The sequence below is a fragment of the Halichondria panicea genome, chromosome 10, assembly GCF_963675165.1.
Source record: "Halichondria panicea chromosome 10, odHalPani1.1, whole genome shotgun sequence".
Classification (NCBI taxonomy): Eukaryota; Metazoa; Porifera; class Demospongiae; order Suberitida; family Halichondriidae; genus Halichondria; species Halichondria panicea.
In genome coordinates, this window is record NC_087386.1 from 2,794,245 (window position 1) to 2,813,641 (window position 19,397).

At 43.3% G+C, this 19,397-nt stretch overlaps 4 protein-coding genes and 2 non-coding genes across 6 annotated transcripts; 4 read left to right on the top strand and 2 right to left on the bottom strand.

Moving 5' to 3' along the window:
• Positions 1 to 45: 45 nt before the first annotated feature.
• LOC135343118 (tyrosine-protein kinase ABL1-like) lies at positions 46 to 7,818 on the bottom strand. Its single transcript, XM_064540081.1, has 6 exons — positions 7,413 to 7,818; positions 5,151 to 6,004; positions 3,809 to 4,071; positions 2,104 to 2,288; positions 1,536 to 1,769; positions 46 to 1,166 (listed from the first exon to the last, which is right to left on the bottom strand). Exons 1-6 carry the CDS (start codon positions 7,588 to 7,590, stop codon positions 193 to 195), a joined length of 2,688 nt encoding a protein of 895 aa, XP_064396151.1. The 5' UTR covers positions 7,591 to 7,818; the 3' UTR covers positions 46 to 192.
• Positions 7,819 to 7,852: 34 nt separating this feature from the next.
• Positions 7,853 to 9,974, bottom strand: LOC135343140 (pyridoxal 5'-phosphate synthase subunit SNZERR). The gene is made up of 6 exons (XM_064540108.1): positions 9,834 to 9,974; positions 9,378 to 9,746; positions 9,107 to 9,253; positions 8,692 to 8,874; positions 8,288 to 8,466; positions 7,853 to 8,031 (listed from the first exon to the last, which is right to left on the bottom strand). Exons 1-6 carry the CDS (start codon positions 9,838 to 9,840, stop codon positions 7,969 to 7,971), a joined length of 948 nt encoding a protein of 315 aa, XP_064396178.1. The 5' UTR covers positions 9,841 to 9,974; the 3' UTR covers positions 7,853 to 7,968.
• Positions 9,975 to 9,976: 2 nt separating this feature from the next.
• LOC135343146 (pyridoxal 5'-phosphate synthase subunit PdxT-like) lies at positions 9,977 to 11,292 on the top strand. Its single transcript, XM_064540117.1, has 2 exons — positions 9,977 to 10,441; positions 10,824 to 11,292. The coding sequence occupies exons 1-2, from the start codon at positions 9,977 to 9,979 to the stop codon at positions 11,181 to 11,183; spliced, it is 825 nt and encodes a 274-aa protein (XP_064396187.1). The 3' UTR covers positions 11,184 to 11,292.
• A 502-nt stretch (positions 11,293 to 11,794) lies between these two features.
• Positions 11,795 to 19,366, top strand: LOC135342472 (endophilin-B1-like). Its single transcript, XM_064539203.1, has 18 exons — positions 11,795 to 11,999; positions 12,062 to 12,163; positions 12,439 to 12,529; positions 12,705 to 12,840; positions 13,052 to 13,162; positions 13,822 to 13,868; positions 13,947 to 14,005; positions 14,082 to 14,132; positions 14,200 to 14,236; positions 14,368 to 14,396; positions 14,461 to 14,649; positions 14,892 to 15,036; positions 15,824 to 15,952; positions 16,186 to 16,319; positions 16,580 to 16,672; positions 16,895 to 17,088; positions 17,290 to 17,437; positions 19,127 to 19,366. The coding sequence occupies exons 1-18, from the start codon at positions 11,877 to 11,879 to the stop codon at positions 19,226 to 19,228; spliced, it is 1,920 nt and encodes a 639-aa protein (XP_064395273.1). The 5' UTR covers positions 11,795 to 11,876; the 3' UTR covers positions 19,229 to 19,366.
• Positions 13,610 to 13,683, top strand: Trnar-ucu (transfer RNA arginine (anticodon UCU)). Its single transcript has one exon. It is a non-coding gene; the product is annotated as a tRNA-Arg (tRNA).
• Trnai-aau (transfer RNA isoleucine (anticodon AAU)) lies at positions 16,391 to 16,463 on the top strand. The gene has a single exon. It is a non-coding gene; the product is annotated as a tRNA-Ile (tRNA).
• Positions 19,367 to 19,397: the final 31 nt, after the last annotated feature.

The following is a 19,397-nucleotide window of genomic DNA, read 5'->3' on the forward strand; positions in this document are numbered from 1 at the left end:
TATCATGCATCGAGGCTGTCGTGCTTGCGGTTATTATAACAAACATCTCTAAACAAATAAATAAGTGCACCAAGACTGCTATTATTAATATTCGTGAACACAACAAAAACTTAACAGTACACACAAAATACAATGATCTACACAAATCTGCTACGATAGCGCATACACAACAGTAAGTGAGCATACAAACAATCATTCGAGAAGGTCTCTTGAAAAAGATTCCATATGACCTAAAATAGACTTCAAATTTTCAGTGATTCTATCAGCATTCGTATGCCACGATGCATGAGTGTTTTCTCGTAATGTGCCAACGTTAGCCCGCAAATTAGTTAGTGCAAATCTGTACTTTATTCCTGAGCACCGCGCTTGATCAGCAATGTTTTCTGATAATGTGCAAATATTCTCCAGGCACTGAGGTATGCCACTGTTCCTATTGGACACGGCTGTGAGAAGATTTGGAATTTCTTTCTGGGCAACATCAATCATTTCTCGAGGAGTCATTCCCTCCCCGGTCGGAATCTTTGGTGCGTCTTCACGATTGTTCACTCGTGCTGAAGGCTTGTTGGGTTTCCCAGGTGGTAACTCAGGTTTGGGACGAGATGGTAGAGAAGGTCTCGGTCGATTGCCTCCAGGGGGTGGGCGATTAGGTTTACCCTCTGGTTTGGATGTCGATGCTGCTCGTTGTGATCCCGGTCTGTTAGGGGGTAGAGGCGGAAAGGATCGTAAACCACTCGTCATTGGTCTGGGGGGCAGCACGGGGCTGGAATCTCGCTGTGGCTCAGGCTCCTCTACCATCGAAACATTGGACGCATTTCTTTGAGGGGGTTCCCTCCTGGTGTTAGGTTTACGTTGTGACGCTGGTGCTGGTCGTCGATCTGGGAGAGGAGGGACAGGGTCTCTTGAGAGTGGGGGTGAGGCTGGGGAAATGGATCGGTTGTGAGTGGGAGGCGTGGCTATGTGAGTGGTGGGACGAGCAATGGGGGGTGGGGGTAGCGGAGAGCTTCGGGTATTGGGTGATGAATGGGAGGAATGCCGTCCATTTAGAGCAGTGTGCTGAATAGGTGGGCGTGGTCCAGAGGGTACGGGAGGGGGCTCGTTGCTTGGGCTAACAGAGATACTGTCCAATCGTGGATTAGGATCCTCTCCTCTTAGGGCAGCCTCGACAGCTGTACAACGAAAGGAGTACGAAATTATTAAATGCACCATACAATTACATGTACAAATGTGCTTTGTGTTGTAAGTTAGTAATTCATGTATCACCAAAAAGGCCTGTAAACCACGAATAGATTAGACAGGCTGCTTCTTACACTGTAGTTACATCTAAAGGGTAAGTGGGCAAACACTGACACAGGTTTAGGCATCCCATAGATATGGATGCACAGCTGTACAACTAATTGGTAAGCCTTTCAAGAGCTCTTTACAATTAAACCATTGTATACTGGATTTGTGGCTAACCACACTCTAAACAGGCTGGATGCACACACATTGTATGTACATGTACATGTAAGGTAAAAGTACGGTACAATGACACTCACCCTCGTTGATGTCCGACATTGAATTCAAGAGATTTGAAATCTCCTTAAAGGTAGGCCTGTCCTGCACATCCCAAGCCCAGCACTGCTTCATGAGATCGTAAATGGGATCAGGACACCCCTCAGGGCATTGCATACGATAGCCGGACTCCAAGAGCTCGTAGACCTGAGCCAGCTCTATGCCAGGGTAGGGAGACATGCCGTAGGTGGCCAGCTCCCAAAGCAACACTCCAAATGCTATAGAGAAAGTACATGTACAGTGTACATAAATTTTAGATTATCGAGATGTACTGAGAATATAAAATTTCCTTTCTGCCCTGACTCAACACTAAAAAATGCCTGAGGCTTAGCAGATTTTTTTATAGAGCGTTTGTTGTTTCTTCAGAAGTTACCATTTTAGACCAGGGGAGAGTGAAATGAGAACTGCTGTCGGGTCATTAATCTAAACACAACATGCATAGAAATCTCTTCTTGAGAACAATGCTTTACGATCACACTTATGGGAAATCATAGTTGGCTAGCAAAAACATCTCATCTCCAGGAAAAGCTAACAAACAAGTACGACACCTACCCCACACGTCCGACTTGATTGAGAACTGGTTGAATGCGAGTGCTTCTGGAGCGGTCCACTTGATGGGGAACTTGGCCCCGGCACGAGCACTGTAGATCTCTGTCTCTATCATTCGACTGAGGCCAAAGTCGGCCACTTTGATAAGATAGTGCTCTCCAACCAGACAATTCCTAGCAGCCAGGTCCCTGTGTGTGTGTGTGTGTGGTGTGTATGGTAAAGGCTGCACACACACGTACAAAGAGTGTGCTGTTAAATAGACGCTAAAAAGCTTAGATAAAAAGTACACATGTACAGAAGATGTTGCCTAGCAACAAAAGTTTTGATAACCAAATATCTTACTACACAAACTTGTTGCATTTTGCCCTCAGGGACTGCAGTACTATACATGTATACCAAGTGGCACTCATGGCTGTGTATAGCCTCGATTCCAGGACGATTAAAATATATACGGCCTGGTAACTATTGCATGGATAGTACTACGAACGTAAAACCTTAGTAAATTATACCGTAAATTAGTCTGTTTACTAAGAATATGTTCCATCTCCATGACTGAGTTCCATGAAGCTGTGGCTTATGTCATCTATTGTGTTGGTCTAGAAGGCTTGAACACTAGAGTCTGGAGGCTCTTATATACGTCTACGATGGTCCTATAGCCGGGTTGTCTTCGCAAGTAGCAGTTAAGAGGCACCATACACTTTCCATAGCCTGTACAGATCCAAGCTAAGACATCCTGACCATACAGCAGTCATAGAGGTAGATGAGAGCCTCTTCTAGTCTGAAGCTAGTGTGAAAGCCTCCTGGAACAACGCAATAGAGAGCTAAGCTGATGTACATAGATAGAAATAGATAAGAGAAAGAAAAAGGGGATTCCCCGAATAAACTAACGCATTGCGCAACTATCACCCATGCAATAGGTTCCAGGCCGTATTTTAATAGGCCTGGAATCTAGGCTAGGCTGTGTAATGAAGATGCTGCCTAGCAACAACAATTTTGATAAGCAAATATCTGACCACAAGAAAGCAAGTGATGTCAGTGGGTCCGGGTGGACACATTGTTATGTATGTAGAATTGGAGGTGTCCCCAATTAACATACCGTACATGCATAGAGTGCATTCTGTGTACTTTCAATATACCTCATTAGGAAACACATACTTTCTACTTGGGAATGCGTTAGCTCTGGTTATTAATCAGATGGCATTCATTCCCACATGAAGGCAATGTACTGTATGTAGGTAGAAATTGGAGTATGTACTGTACATATACTGCTTAGCTCTACAAGCTTGTACACATTTGTGTTTCCTCCAGGCTTTGACTATTACATATTCTTCCTCAGTGTAAAACTAACAAAAGGGAGGGGTGGATGCATTGTGTAAGTTAGAAGCATACAGAGCGTCAACAATAAATATACAAACTGTGCACTGTATACGGAAACACTACTTCAGTAAGGAAGTGTACTTTGGGCCAGCTGTTTTCAACCACACGGTGTATGTACTGTCAGTACCGGTATACACACTAGCCCTCTCCTATCTCCTAGGGTATATACAACAGCCCCCTTCTAGGGACCACACAATAATATCCCCCTCCCTAGGGAACAAACAACAGCCCCCTCCTAGGGAACACACACATCAGCCCCCTCCTAGGGATCACACACATCAGCCCCCTCCTAGGGAACACCCTCGATCCTAGTGCATGTACATGCTCTCACCTGTGTATCATGTTCTTGATCTCTAGGTAAGACATGGCAGAGGCCACCTGTTGAGCCATGTACACTAGAGTCACAGCTTCAATGTCCTTCCCATCCGGCCCCCTTAGATAGTCGAGCAAGTTGCCCTTGGACATGTACTCCGTGATGATGTAGAAAGGTAGCTCTATTGTGCATACACCAAGCAGTTGGACTAGGCTTTTGTGTCGGACTTGCTTCATGACAGCAGCTTCTTTGAGGAACTCCTGGGCATCCATTGTCTCTTCCTATGAGGTGTGTGTTGGGTGAGTGCGTATTAAGCTGTACATCTCTTAACATGTACAATCAATGTCAAGCATGCAGCCTTAACAAAGGTAACCTTAAACACAGGTTTCACTGTACAACATCCACACAAAGTAAACACCAGAGTAATGTTACATGGTGAGATACAAAGTACCACAACACTAAATCAACAAAAGGCTTCAGTTTTATAGTTCTATTTAAGGAATCCACTATAGATGGCTTGTACAACAAATACATAACAACGCAATCACACATAGCTCCACTAGTAACGGCAGTGCTTGACCCATACATGGAAGAAGGCAGTTAAGATCATATGTCAACCGACATCAAAGCTAATCACATAGAAATGAGTGTCTTTCGCAAACCACAGCTACAGTTACAGTGTGAATAAATCTAGGATTGAGGTAAAAACACACAAACTGAGATTGGAACAACACCACTTAACAACACATTGTACACCATTCCATCACTGTCTACATTCTACATTCTATAAGCTGCATGATTACCACAAGCAACCTATGATTTCGTGTGAGAGTGGTTTCTATTGTGTATGCAACAAGTTGAAAAGTGAAAGTGTGTTTGACAATCACCATGGCGTTTATTGTACACTTGAACATACACAGGATCAATATGCAACTACCAGGGACTACAGATTAGTTATATGTAGTTGCACTTGTAAGAGGACAATGCTTTGGCTAAACCATCTCCTGCTATTGTTTGAAACCAATTGCCAACTTTAGTGCTGAATTAGATATTTGGCAGTAGCTACACAGAACACAGAACACACTTGATCTGCTAGCACACATACCCAATATTCAAAAGACAAAATTCTTGCTTGATTCTTTAAGTTACAACTCTACTTATAATAGTTGGCACATTAAGTACATGTATCCCAAGCTACAGTTACAGCTACATTGTATTGCAAGCAGCAGTATTATAGAGTATGTAGACACACACTACCAAGAGAAAAAAAGAGCAGATCCTACAACTAATCCACGTACAAAATGTGCATCACAGTCATGTACCTCCTTAAAACCTCCATAAGCTAGTTATGCAAACTCACTCTGAAGGTCTTGACAGCCACGGTTGTATTCCTCTTCTTGATGACAGCCTTGTACACCTCTCCATACTGTCCCCCACCTAGCTTCTGTCCCATCTCAATGTCAGACCTGTCCAGTTCCCATTTGTCCACCTCGTGTGATAAACTGTAAATGGGCGGTTTACGAGGATTGGGGGCGGGGTAGTGCAGGACTGTGGTGAGGCCGTCGGGGTTCTTGGAATGATGGACGACAAGTTCCGCAAGAACCTCAAACTTGGAGTCCGGTGTCACAAAGTACATAGAATGAGAGTCGGTGTGGATTCTATAATGGTAGACACGACCATCGTAGCGTAGGGATATGGAGAATTGTCCCGGTTTGCTCTCACTCTCGCGAAGAAGAAAGCTTCCGTTAATACCGGATCCTAACGATAATTCGGCCTCTGCTCTGGTGATGTTGCCATGGAACCACGAGTGCTTCTCTAGACTGTCCACCTTGGCTATGTAGGAGGCAGGCACCCACCCAACATCTCCTAACACATTGGTACTCTCGCACCATTCCTGAGTATCGCTGAATCGAGTAACTTTGATTTTTTCTCCTTTCTTCATGCTTAGTTGCCCAGGGAGGTCAGTGTTAAAATCGTGTTTGGCAATGTACAGATCTGGATCGTCATTGGACGGAGTGGTGAGAAGATTCTCAAATGAGTTCCAACGATTGTTCTGTGATAGACCACTGCCTGCGAAGGAACTGCCACCTGATTGGCTGCTGCCCATCCCACTTCGTTCGCTGTTGACATGACGATCGTGAACTCGGTCCTCTGAGATAGTTTCACTTCTTGAAGACACTGTCAGATTGGCATCCCTGAGGTCTGTGCCATTCTCTGGTGTGGGTGTGTGGGTGTGTGTGTGTGTGTGTGATGGGGTAGGTGTGTGTGTGGGTGGGTGTGTGTGTGTGGGTGCATAAAAATACTTGTAATAATGAGTTGGTGGGATGTATGTGGGGGCATGCATAATTAATTAATGTGCTACATGTACTACATGTACATTACTGTGTACTTTAATTCTTACACACACCAGAGACGTGAGCAATTGCTCAAAAATGCAGAAACATTTCTTAATATTATTGATTGCACTATTAATATTTTAGCAAAATCAAAAGTAAAGCTACCACACAGACTATTAATGCATCGATTCTAGAAGCTAACAACAAAGCACACTACAACTACACACACAATATAGGCCTATAATTGTGGTATTTGTGTACGTGAGATGCTACATGTACAAATATGTATATTAACGAGTACGTGGTAGGGAGATAAATAAATCGGTTGATGGTGATTACTACACACGCACCCCATGACCAGCACTAACACAATGCACTGAAAAGGTGACCGACTATACGGTTAGTTTAGATGTACAATACACATGTAGTAAATTAACAAATTAGTATTTATTAACAACAACAGTAGCAATAACAACGTATATATTAACACTGGCCCTGTGTACGTGTGTGACTGTCACAGTGCTGACAACACAGCTAGTGCCTCATCACATTGGCATTCGATAGACACACACAGCTACTAGTACATGTATACTGAAAACAAAGTTAGTGGTACTTGTAATGTGTACAACATGTGTCTAGAACATCCTACAACAACAGTTAGAAAAACAAGGCAAAACAACTTGTACACATGATAACTAGACGTACAATAACGTTGCTTGGTCGCCCACTAAGTACATACAGCTAGCTTAGCGAAGGCACTGGTAATTATCAGAATTTGGCGCCTTTCAGGGGACTGAGTTAACACAGACACAAGAGGTCCATTTGTGCACATGCATTCAGGGATTGTGTAACAAGGGGGTCTGAATAGGCAGTACATATATAGGGACTCCGAATGCACTCTCAATAACCTGCACTTCCTAATGCTCAGCTGGTTTCTTGGTATGAATGACAATAGTTGAGCTAGTACTATGTTACTTGACAAGCCAACAGTTGAATATTAACACAGGTGTGCTTAGTCTTGTGTACGTATAGAAAACTCAAACTAACACACACTCCGCCAATACCAACGCAGTTGTTCACATACAATAGTTATAACTTGAGCTAGTACTATGTTACTTGACAAGCCAACAGTTGAATATTACACAGGTGTGCATGTTGTCAAATGGCATCCTCTCTACACAATTCACAGAAACCCACGACACACACCTCAATTACCCCTGCCACGATACCGCTATATACATAACTCTCTAATAGGCTTACAATTATGTTAAGGTACACATACATACCTTCGACATCTTCTTGATAACCAATGTCAATGTAAGGTCTGTGTGTGATCGGTGGCTTTTGCACAGGGTTGGATATCTCAGCCTTTCCCTTGGAGCCTAGTGTAGACCTCTTAGAACGAGGAGGCCTCGCAGCAGGGCTAGGGGACGGGTTTTCAGGCACCACTGGCTTGTTACCCATCTCTAGATCTCACTCCGGTGAGTGTGGTGCAGGTGATGAGTGATCAGGTCGAGGGTCTCGACAGATGTTGAGTAGCGGTTTTGGTATCTTAATAGTCTAGTAGCTGGTCTCTGCTATTAAGGAAAGCACTAGCGTGCATTAGCACTATGAGCTACACAGTATAGTACATGCAGTGCAGTACACAGAGCACAGTGAAATCATCAAGCAGTAGACTAGACTCAGCAGTAGACTACTCATGCATCCTCACGTGCAAAATAATGGATCCACAAAAATAGCGTATTTTTCCTAGTATAATAATTGGAAAGCAGTACAGACAATACATATTAATTTTGATGCTACTTGTAAGAAATAGAAGTAGCAAAAAATTTGATCAGGTTCTCATTTGTGTGTACTTTCTCTTTGGGCCCACTTCTCTGAAAGGTGCTCACAGTTGAGTCCCACCTGTACATAGGAAATAATAAATATTGTCAAGGGAGGGTCACCACAACGCATCATAATATATTGCACTTACAAGAGACCTCAGCTAAAGCTTGAGTTTTCGTTTAGACCTCAGCAAGGGATTTTCCCCTACAATAGCTTTAACACCTCAGCTCTAGCTTGCAACTGAAGTCTAGCTTGTACATGTATATACTTCTTACGAATTGTACAAGCTCTATCTAAGGTACCTAATGCGGTTGCAGAACATTTACAAACACACCATAGGGTCTCCTAAGTCTTCACTGACTTCAGCGAGCACTTTAGGGTCCTTGTAATGAGTGACAGCTTGCACCATGGCCTTGGCTCTTTTCTCTGGGTTCCCACTCTTGAAGATCCCTGAGCCCACAAACACTCCATCCACTCCAAGTTGCATCAGTAGGGACACATCCGCAGGGGTGGCTGCATACAATATGTAGATGTGTGTGTGTGTGGATATAAAATAACTTAATGTTACACCAACTGTTTGAGTATGTCGAATTTCAAAAATCGAACCAGTAATCTCATAACTAACCAACTAGACAATATACCAGGTGACAAGAGTATAATTATCAACCTTTTTGCGTCATTTGTTAGCATATTAACACTTGCATCATCCATTACTACTGTACATGCACAGCTTCTCACCTAACCCTCCTGCTGCAAAGTTGACCACAGGCAGTCGTCCCAGCTTGGCAGTTTCTCTCAGCAGGTCCAGTGACACCCCCAACTGTTTGGCGTAGCCGTAGAGCTCAGCAGTACTCATCGACTGGGCCACTCGGATCTCACGGTTGATGTGACGGGCATGGCGAACGGCCTCCACAACATTGCCTATTGAATGTTAACAGTATAACTGACATAATTATAACATTACGATTTATTGATCATGACAACTTATTTAGAGGGGGATAAACATGTGCAATTGTAGTGAATTATAAAAGCTTTATTACACATCCTCTGGAACTGAGCACAGGATGCTAATCAATGTAGCTCATGCAGGGGCTTTTCACTATTCTACTTAATTCTCACACAAGGACATCCTTGAAAGCAATAGTATACCCACCTGTTCCTGCTTCTCCTTTTGTTCGTATCATGGCAGCTCCCTCAGCTATTCTCCTCAGGGCTTCTCCGAGGTTCCTAGCACCACACACAAAGGGTACAGTAAACACCTGCTTGTCAACATGGTTCTCATCGTCAGCAGGGGTCAATACTGGGGAGAGGGAGTGACCAATGAAGAGATAGGGCTTCTATTGATTTCACAACATCAGGTATTTAAGGTACAATACTCAATAACTTTATGCCATGTACACTATCGTGATAATTATGCTACTAACCTTCAGACTCATCAATAAAATCAACACCAAGGCTCTGAAGAATCTGAGCCTCTGCAAAATGGCCGATGCGACACTTTGCCATAACAGGAATAGTTACTGTTTCCATAATTTCCTTGACCTTACGAGGATCCACCATTCGTGCTATCCCTCCATCTTTGCGAATGTCTGCAGGAACTTTCTCTAGTGCCATTACAGCACATGCACCAGCCTCTTCAGCAATTCTTGCTTGATCGGCATTTATGACATCCATTATAATGCCACCTTTGAGCATTTGAGCAATACCTCTCTTCACAGTAGTGGTCCCAGTTTGGGTTTCTTCATTGCTGACACTTACCCTAGTTTGCGTCTCTTCATTGCTGACATCTAGACCTGTACCAAGAGCACAGTATGATTGATTGGCAATTTTGCATGCATGGTAATACATTTAGGTTTAGAAATGAACATAGTTCCAAATACCTGACATGTTGAGTTCTTCAGATTAGAGCTAATATGACTGAGTAACTTTGCAGGCATGTGAGATGATAGGTAGAAGTCTTACACGCACTCAGCTCCAGAGGTTATGGTGTCCTCTATAATCCACTTAGCAAGCTGCTAATGTTATGCAGCTCAGTAGCACATGTGCGTGCAAGAGCCACGCCCAACTAGACTTTCAGCTCCTCATCTGTCATCTACCTGTACTGTACGGTATATCTGCTGTCTGTGACGGTGGTCAAACTAGATCTCAACCGATGGAAGGAAAGGCAATCTCTGTAGGAGTGCTATGCATCCAAGGAGCCTTCATTGAGCATATACACAAGTTGACTGAAATATCAAAGCAGAATGAGATCCCCATAACTGTCACAGAGGTGCGTAGACCAGATCAACTTTCCTCCCTCGATGGACTCATAATCCCAGGAGGGGAGAGCACCACACTCAGTGTATTCTTGAAAAAGAACGATTTTGAAGAGTGTCTTAAATCATGGATATGTAACGAGCAACACCCAGGTGTGGTGTGGGGAACATGTGCCGGTCTCATTCTGCTGGCAGATGAGTTGACTGGTCAGAAGAAGGGAGGACAAGTCACAGTGAGTGTTTGTACTAAGTTAGGCATCCTTTTCGATTTGGGATTCTTCCCTGTTTAGGTATCTTAAGGCCTATAATTGAAGGGCTCCGGTAAAGAAGGGCTATTAAACAATATTCAGAAAAAAATCAAGATTACTGCACTAACGTACTCTGCATAGACCAAAGAAGCTCCAGCAGCAATATGGACAGTCAAAAGCAACTAGCTAGAAAGTTATGATAGTTTTTAATAAAAGTCAAAGGTCGCAATCAATTTTGATCGCGAAATTTGACCTCCGTTCTCTCAAAATATACGGAATGCGTTTTATCACTGTTTTTGACCGGAGGCCTTCAATTATTGAGCATATTTTGTCTACAATACACCTGTACATGTCATTTGTCCAATAGATTGGAGGACTGAAGGTCCAGTGCTCAAGGAATACCTTCGGACGACAAATGGACAGCTTTGAATCCACCATCAAGCTCAAGCACCCACCCCTATATGAAGCTACACCCCCTACCCCTCCCTCCTACATCCAGCCGCTAAATGAGGACGAGTGTCATGGTGTCTTTATCAGAGCACCAGGTATTCTCAAAATCAATGACCCGTCTGTGACGGTACTGGCTACTCAAGGGGAAAACGTTGTAGCTGTCCAACAAGACCATATTATTGCTACCACGTTTCATCCTGAGCTGACTAACGACACAAGGTGGCACATGTACTTTGTGAACCAGATAGCACAGAGAAAGGAACGAAAAGGACAGTGAAAAGACTGTGCAAATTACATTATTTATTACATTGTGAGCTGAGGACATCATTATTAATTATTTTGTCTTATGTCTTTTGCCTTGAAATGAAACTGACTTGTTCCTCTTGCTAAGCTCAGGTATTGTCTTTGGTAGCTTGTGGATGCCTTGTCTGTCAGCCTCCTTCAATCGTACAGCTGGAGTGAGCAGAGTCCTGTAGTACTCACTACTACTAGTGCTGGGTCGAGAAGTCTCAATTCTGGCTCGAACACATTTCTTGGTCATGATAGATGCTGATCTTGCTTGCGAAATCAACAATTTCTTCTCCATTATGATGAGCTTTTTTGTTGTCACTTGCTGGTCTTGTGAAATGGACTTCACCCTGTAGTCCACTTGCACTTTGAGATCTTCCAGTGTCTGGTGCAGCAACCTCTCCTCTTTGTTCAAGGCGTTCTGTACATGTCCAGGCAGTTGCATTGTGTGGCCACTGCCCCTACCCTTAGCTCTTGCTCTCCCACTTCTCATGATCTTTCCTGGGCTTGCAACCAAGGCTCTGCAACTCTGCAAGGTGTGAGCTAATGTATGGCTGCAAGCTACCAGCTCCACCCTCAATTAGGGTTTGATGAATATCATTAACTTTAACCCCTGCATCACTCAGTACATAGAGAAAAATAATTTATAAAGAGACACGTCTATTGGTTAGCTTATAGTCCTATGGAGCGTCAAACGAGCACAAGCACGGATTGGGTGGACCTAGGGAAAGGTTTGGGAACCTCTTTTCCCATCACTGACATAGTTATTGTCAATAAGAAAGAGAAATCTGGTGAATATCATGTGGTAAGATTCAATTGTTTATCCTGTTGTGTTTGGTAATTGCAAATCACATTTCACATTTCCAGATAGAGAACAGTTATGATGGCAAAAGAGCCAACTTCTCTGAAGGTGGCTTTCTAGGGAAAACAACACGTTACATCTGCTTCTCGAGAGCTACTGGACAAAGAGTAAGCCCAATAATTACTTACATTATGTACGTACGTATGAGTGCGCATACTGCACTGGCATGACTGGTATGGCTCCATAAAGAATAGACAGTCACATAGTTGATGTAACGGTACTACAGTGACAGACGAGACTGTTTACAGACTATGTACATGAAAAATGAGTCAAAATATTCGGAGTAGCGCTCTAATTATACAGCAACTGCGGTACTACAACAAGCTTCCTTTGCTGTACTAAATAATTATGGTGACGTGTTTGTTGTTGCTCTTGTTCTCAGGGGTTTCTGTTTGTGACTGACCTGAAGGTTCTACCAAGTGGCGACAGAGCTCCTCTGGGCTACATGCCGCTCACAACCACCATGGATGACAGTAAGAGTTTAAAGCTGAATATGTCCAAGTTTTGCTAAAGCACTTGCCTAGAATGTAGTGAGTTGAGCTTAGTATTCAAGGCTTTCATCTTCGCTAAATTGTGTTTTCACTGCCTCATGTGTAATTTACGACTGTAATTTTCACTGCCTAAACACTGTACCTTCCTTCCTCCCAGACGCCAAGAGCTTCCAATCTAAACAGCTGCTGGTGAAATTCACCCCTCAGACAGAAGCCACGGAAGTAGTTACTGACCTCTTGGTGCTCAGTGTCAGCAAGAAGGAGGACGTACCCACAGGCTACAAGAGACTACCGTGAGTGCTTGTTGTATTCAGTGGTGCCATGCACCCTAACCTACATACATGTACTTGAGTGGATTACACGTACAAATTGTTCATTCCCAACTTTTTATGGCCAATATTAATGTGGTGATAATTATTGTGAATTCAGGGCACTTCTTTTTTGCTGTTTGTAGTTGTTCATAAACAAGACTGATATAAAACTGCTTTCAATTTAATCCTCCAGAGAGATCAATGGTTTCAGTATTTGTTTCAAAGTGGGTCCCATCAAGAAGAAAGGTGATGGCAAGTCAACTGTGGAACCCACTCCTGTACAACCATCTCCTTCAGTAGATACGTAAGTACTCTATATTTTAGGCAAACCTAAGACGTAAGACGTAAGCATTTCCTTTTAATCTATTGTACAGTAGACTCTCGTTAATCTGATCACCGGCCCTTGGGACAGTGCAGTTTAGCCGCAATAGCAAGGTAGCTGCATTTTAGAAAGTGGCCGCGGCTAATTCATGGTCCTAGGTAAATGAATCAGTATGCTTTATTTCCATTTGCCAAACCACACCCAAAACGTCAGTCATATCTGGCCGTATTATATTTTGTACTTCAGAACTGACAGGATACGGAATAGCAGGTTAGCCACATTTCAGGGCGATTTTTGTGCAGTTATCAATGATCTAGATAGCAATTCGTGCAAACAGAATGGTGGGTATATCAAGGTGTGACTGTAATTTTAGAGAGCCAGATTAGCGAGCGAGAGTCTACTGTACATGGTTTGGTTGTAAAAGCAAGTGTCCCAGTGGCGCAATGGATTAGCGCATTGGACTTCTAATTCAAAGGTTGTGGGTTCGAGTCCCACCTGGGATGATATTTTTGGTTGGTTTTCGAAGTTATTGTCTTTTGTACTCAGTAAGGTTGTTTTGTACCTTTTTTGTCTACTGTTGATAACACCATCATTTGCTCGCCTACGTGTTATGTTTACAGTACCTCTGTGTCATTTTTCAGGATCTCGCGTCCTGTCTCCACTCTCGGTGGGAAGAAGATCAGGTCAGGTAAGCTAATGTGTGCCTGTGGTGGGTTTGTCTAATAGAACTATGATGGTGTGTGATGTTTGATGTTTGTTTGTGCAGCTGTGGATGGACTTCAGTTTAAGCTATCTGATGACAGTGGTGTGGATAATCTTGTCAAGGTGATTCGTATCTATGTACCATTTGTCTTTGTCTTGGTCTTGTGTTTCAACTGAATTTTGATCTTCTGAATCATAGTTTGCCATTGGGAATCTCAATATGTTATCTCTGCAAGATGTGGAAGACAAGGTTTGTATGTATATAGAATTCTTGTTGATCATAATTATTTTATTCATGTTCTCTCTTTTTTCTCCAGTTTGATCACGACTTCTCCAAGTGGAACTCGCTTCTCAGCTCTTCTTCATGAACTAGAATTGCTGATTTTAACACAGTTTCATGTTGCTTGTGTCTATGATGTGTATGTGTTTATTATGGTACTGGTTTACAGTGGCCTATTAGTATAATTATATTTACTCCCAACCAGGACAGAAAGCAGATAAATCGAGGGTATCGGTTAGTCTCATGAATCAGTCGCCCTTCTTTTGGGAAAAGAAGGGCGGCTGATTTATGAGACTAGCTGGTAAGGGCCAAGGGTTTAAAGGTCATTATAACTTTTCTAGTGATCAAAGACGTACAGATCAGAATGGCAGAATCCTCCTACCAAGCATCCTCTACGACTGATGCAAGGACCAACAGGGACTCCATCAAAAAAGGCTTTTACGAGTTCAAGCGATTTGCCTCCACCAATTTCACCAGAGCTGTTCAGGTGAGTGTGTATGGGGGTGGGTGGTGCATATTGGCTGGTCACCCCTAGCCCTAGCTAGCTAGCTGGTATTACTCTTGGTACGTGTGTCCCACTAAACTATGTGTTCCACTAAACAGCTACGGTTGTGGGTTGTGGATTTTCCTATAATACCCATATCATATCATAATTTATGGACAATTATGTGCCTCATATTTATGTGTAAGCTTAAATTGCTTCCAAATGTCCATTTTATTGATGTACAGTATGTGACTGAGAAGACTGGCAAGGCTAGTGTGGTGACGGAGTATGACTCAGATTACGAGACCCTCTGTTCACAGCTGGACCTCATCAAAAATGCCACAGAGAAAATGGTGTCTTATGTGGAGACTGTTGCTGAACCCAACCCTAGTAAGTGAAACCTGTCAACATGTATATAAAGCCTTAGTACCTTGCAATAGGTGTGCTTTTAGATTGGCTTTTAGTATAGTAGCGCATTTGCTAGCCTCGACCCCGCGCCCACTTCCTCTTAGAGACGGGCCTGGTATCAACTACTTACGCATGAGCTAACTTCAGTCAGATTCTGACGAAGTCCGGATAACAGACTATTAACTATGTATATTATGCTCAGTAAAACAATGACATCACAACGGCAAGAAATGGTAGATAGAATAAATCTGGTGGTAGCAACTCCGTTGTACGTACAGTTTGATTGGAGGTTTCTAGCCCTATCTGATAGCATGCTGATAGCTACCCTTAGCTATTGTAACAAAAGACTCACAGTGTGGATGACCCATCATTTGAACAGATGCCACTAGCTAGCCTTGTGAAAGACTATCAAAAAGAAAAGAGCTGCAGAGTGAAATCTGCAATATAGACTAAAGCTACGTGTACATGTACACTGACTTCAATATTTTTCTTCGCCCTAAAAAACATTTATCCAATAATTTTGCGCATGCGCAAACAGTCAGTAGCAGGCCTTCTTTCTTCAATCCAAGGCCCGTGAAGGAGACTACGCATTTGTATGTAAACATTGAGAAATGTAGTAAGGTAATTTTTGCTCTGTAAACGGTTTAATGTACATAATTATAGGTCAACAAAACTACCATTTGGTTATGTGCATGTATGTATCATTAGCTGTAGTTATTATTCCACTCAGTAAGTATCATCTGTCTCTACCTTCTCTCCCTCCCTTCAGACATTCGCTGGGAGACCTGGGCGAGACAGAAAATAGACAAGCCTCGTCCTGACCCCCCCAGTGGCCATTCTCTCCTCAGCAACGAAATGGCAAAGGTAGCTGACACCTTTGGATCCGACACTCAGTATGGTGAGTACATGTAACAGTGCACTGCAGGCAGGGTGATAGATTTTGTTTGTAGCATTCTACATTTTGAGAGATTCTAAACAAGTGCCTGTCATGTTTGTGGGCCACTGTCACTTTCCAGTAGCTTATCAGTTTACTTTACTCTGTAGCTTTTACTTTCATAGATAATTATTGTGGAATCTATAAGTTGGTGTACCACTATTTGCTATAGTTACAGTGCACCCCCCCCTACTCAGGTGCGTACCTCATGGGATGCTCCAACGTAGAGAATAAATTGGCCGAGAGTCAAAAGAGGTTCAAGGAAACTGTAGCCTCAGAGTACATCATTCCTCTCAGGGCATTCTTAGAGGTCGACATCAAGGCAGTGCTGGTGAGTTTTCTGTACTACATATATGGCGCCTTAAGGCATCACATCGTAGTACAATGTGATTACCCATGTGTGGTCTATTAGCTTAGTCGGTAGAGCGTGGTGCTAATAACGCCAAGGTCAACGGTTCGAGCCCGTTATGGACCATTTTTTTTGTCTATCCTGGTATTGAATGACTGTTTGAGCCTTTCAATGGTTCGAGCCCATTTTATGCCTTTATTCTGTGAATGCTTATACTAACTATACTTAACGTACATGTATAGAGAGAGAGGAAGGTTGTGTCAGTGTTGAAGTTGGACCTTGATGCTGCTCTTAACAAAGCAAAGAAAGCTCAAGCAGATGAAAAACTTCAAGCCGTGAGTTCTTAGCCCACACACTCAAAACACACTGCACCCACCCTGAGTATGAACCCTCCCACTTTGTACAGAGCCCCTCACAAACTACACGTAATCAGACTAGGGATCTACTGTACACTGTGTTTTTGAATTTATTTCTTGGTGGATTTTGTGTAAATTGACAAATCCTCAGAAGCTGAACACTGCAATATACAGTTCTACACCCCACACCCACACACGTAGGCTGAGGAAGAGCTACGCAGCATTCAAGCAGACTACGACACCCAGCTGGACAAAACGCGAACATCTCTGCAAAGAATTGTGGATACCCACGTGAACCACATGGGCTACATGAGGAAGTTTATGGCTGCTCAGAAGGCCTATTACTCTGAGTGCCAGGCTCATCTGGAGAGCGTTGAGGGCATCCCCTCTTTCAGGTCAGCGACAATGCAGCCACGTTTATCATACTCGATCCTCTCTGAAATTGTGGTGTTTTTTAGAAATACGCACGCATACACACAAATTGCTAATAGAATGGTCTGAGAAGCACATAGACAATGTATCCACGCAGCTAGTCCACAATATGTAAAAGCACTTGTAACCACTCCCCCCACCCCACACAACACACACATTGACAGTGCTGCCAATGCTTCGGCAACTGATGAGCCAAAGAGCACGTTTTCTTTTGAAGGTGTTGAGTTGGATCAGGAGGAGGCATACAAGGGAAAGATGCTCTATGACTATGAGGCCCAGAAAGAAAATGAGCTCACAGTTAATGCAGGGGAGGTACGGCGCTGTAGTAGTACTTGCACATGCACATGTACTGTACATAATTATGCACAATGGAAAGGCCCATAAATTGAACATTAATTTGTACACAAGATCACAATTGCTTTCCATAAACCATAAGTTAACTTTGATCACCACCCCTCTCTATACAGATCAATAATGGAGCCCAGACAATGAGTTACATATGTCAGGGCTGCATTGAGGGGGGGCGAGGGGGTAATTCGCCCCCCCCCCCCTAGGATCTGGCAGATTCATTAATACGCATTTGTACTGCGATGACTTCGCCCCCCCCCCCCTACATTTTTCCATTTTCCCAATTTGCCCTCTGATCCAATAGCCTCCTTCGCAGCCTTTCCTTTTTCTGTTCTTGGTCACACAGAAGAGAAAATTGGAGGAACAACTAAAGAAAGAAGGAAGTGACAAAGAAAAAGGAGAGCCTGCCTTGCTAAATCGCGTGGTCCCCTACTGACGTAGCCAAATTTTAACGAGCGTGGGCGAGATAAAACCTCAGTAACTGTCCTCCCACACAGTACTTGGAGCGCATTTACCAGGAACATAATCTGGAACAGTACAGTACAATAGAGTCAGCCTTCGTGAGACTTTTAGTCAGTAGAGGAAGTATGAAAGACTAGAGTAGAGTAGACTATACTGCTGTAATAATTATATCTACTAGTCAAGTGGGTCTGTTCTGAACTCAGGAAAAAAAACTGAAATTTAGATATATATCTAGTCTTTAGCCTTTACTAGGTAAGCCCTCGTCTACGATGTCTCCACGCTTGATTCTGGCTTACTATCTACGATGCTAACAGCTTTTATGTTAGAGTTTGGAATGCGTAGGCATGCTGAGGCTTTTTGCTCTGTCAGGCTCCGCCCAGCTAGTGATTGCCCACGTTCATTTTCACTCGTCTACCACTCGTCTACCGTCACGCGACTTAGCAAGGCAGGCTCTCCTTTTTCTTTGTCTCTTCCTTCTTTCTTTCTTTGTTCCTCCAATTAGTTCCGTATTTTATCTTATTGAACTATGACAAAGAACAGAAAAAGGAGAGGCTGCGAAGGAGGCTACTGATCCAAAATCCTGGATGCAGCCCTTATGTACAGTGTAGACTCGCAAGCCGTCACTATTGCAGGCGAACAGTAGACTGGTCAAACTCCGTGTAGAGACTCATGTTGCACAGTCAGCATATCAGATAAGATTCTAAGTGGCTGCTGTTTTCGTGATGTCAGTATACTGCATGTGATACGTAGAATTTTCAGTGCAACGTCACTATCAATGATATTGTGGTAACCGCATGCGGTCTAGCCACTTGAGTTGCCATTAATATCGTGGCAAACGTTACACGAGCTCTACACAGAGTTTGACCAGTCTACTGTTCGCCTGCAACAGTGACGGCTTGCGAGGCTATGTCAGGGCTGCATTGAGGGGGGGGCGAGGGGGTAATTTGCCCCCCCTCCCCCCGAGGATCTGGCAGATTCATTTGTACTGCTATAATTCTGATGACTTCGCCCCTCCTACATTTTTAATTAGCCCAATTCGCCCCCCCTGATCCAAAATCCTGGATGTAGCCCTGTATGTACAGTGTAGGAACAGCGTAGTGTATACATGTGTTCTGAGTAAAAAGCATGTGGAGCTAAATAATACAAGTCATGCATGTCTCTCACATTCTGTCGTTGTTGTCCCCTCTACAGGTTCTCATAGTGTACCCTATACCGAACGATGATGACTATGTGATGGGAGAATACAATGGAAAGATAGGGAGGGTTCTCTCAACCTACATTGAGAAACTTTAGTCGCTTAGCACAAAAAGAGACCGTCTTATTTCGTATAAATTAGTAGCTGTGTGATCGTGATCTTACGACAGGACATTACGATTGTGTGTTTGTTTTGTACAGGTATAATACATGTAGTACAATTGAGATTGTTTTTTGTTCATGTGAATCTCTGTGGATGGGTGCGGCT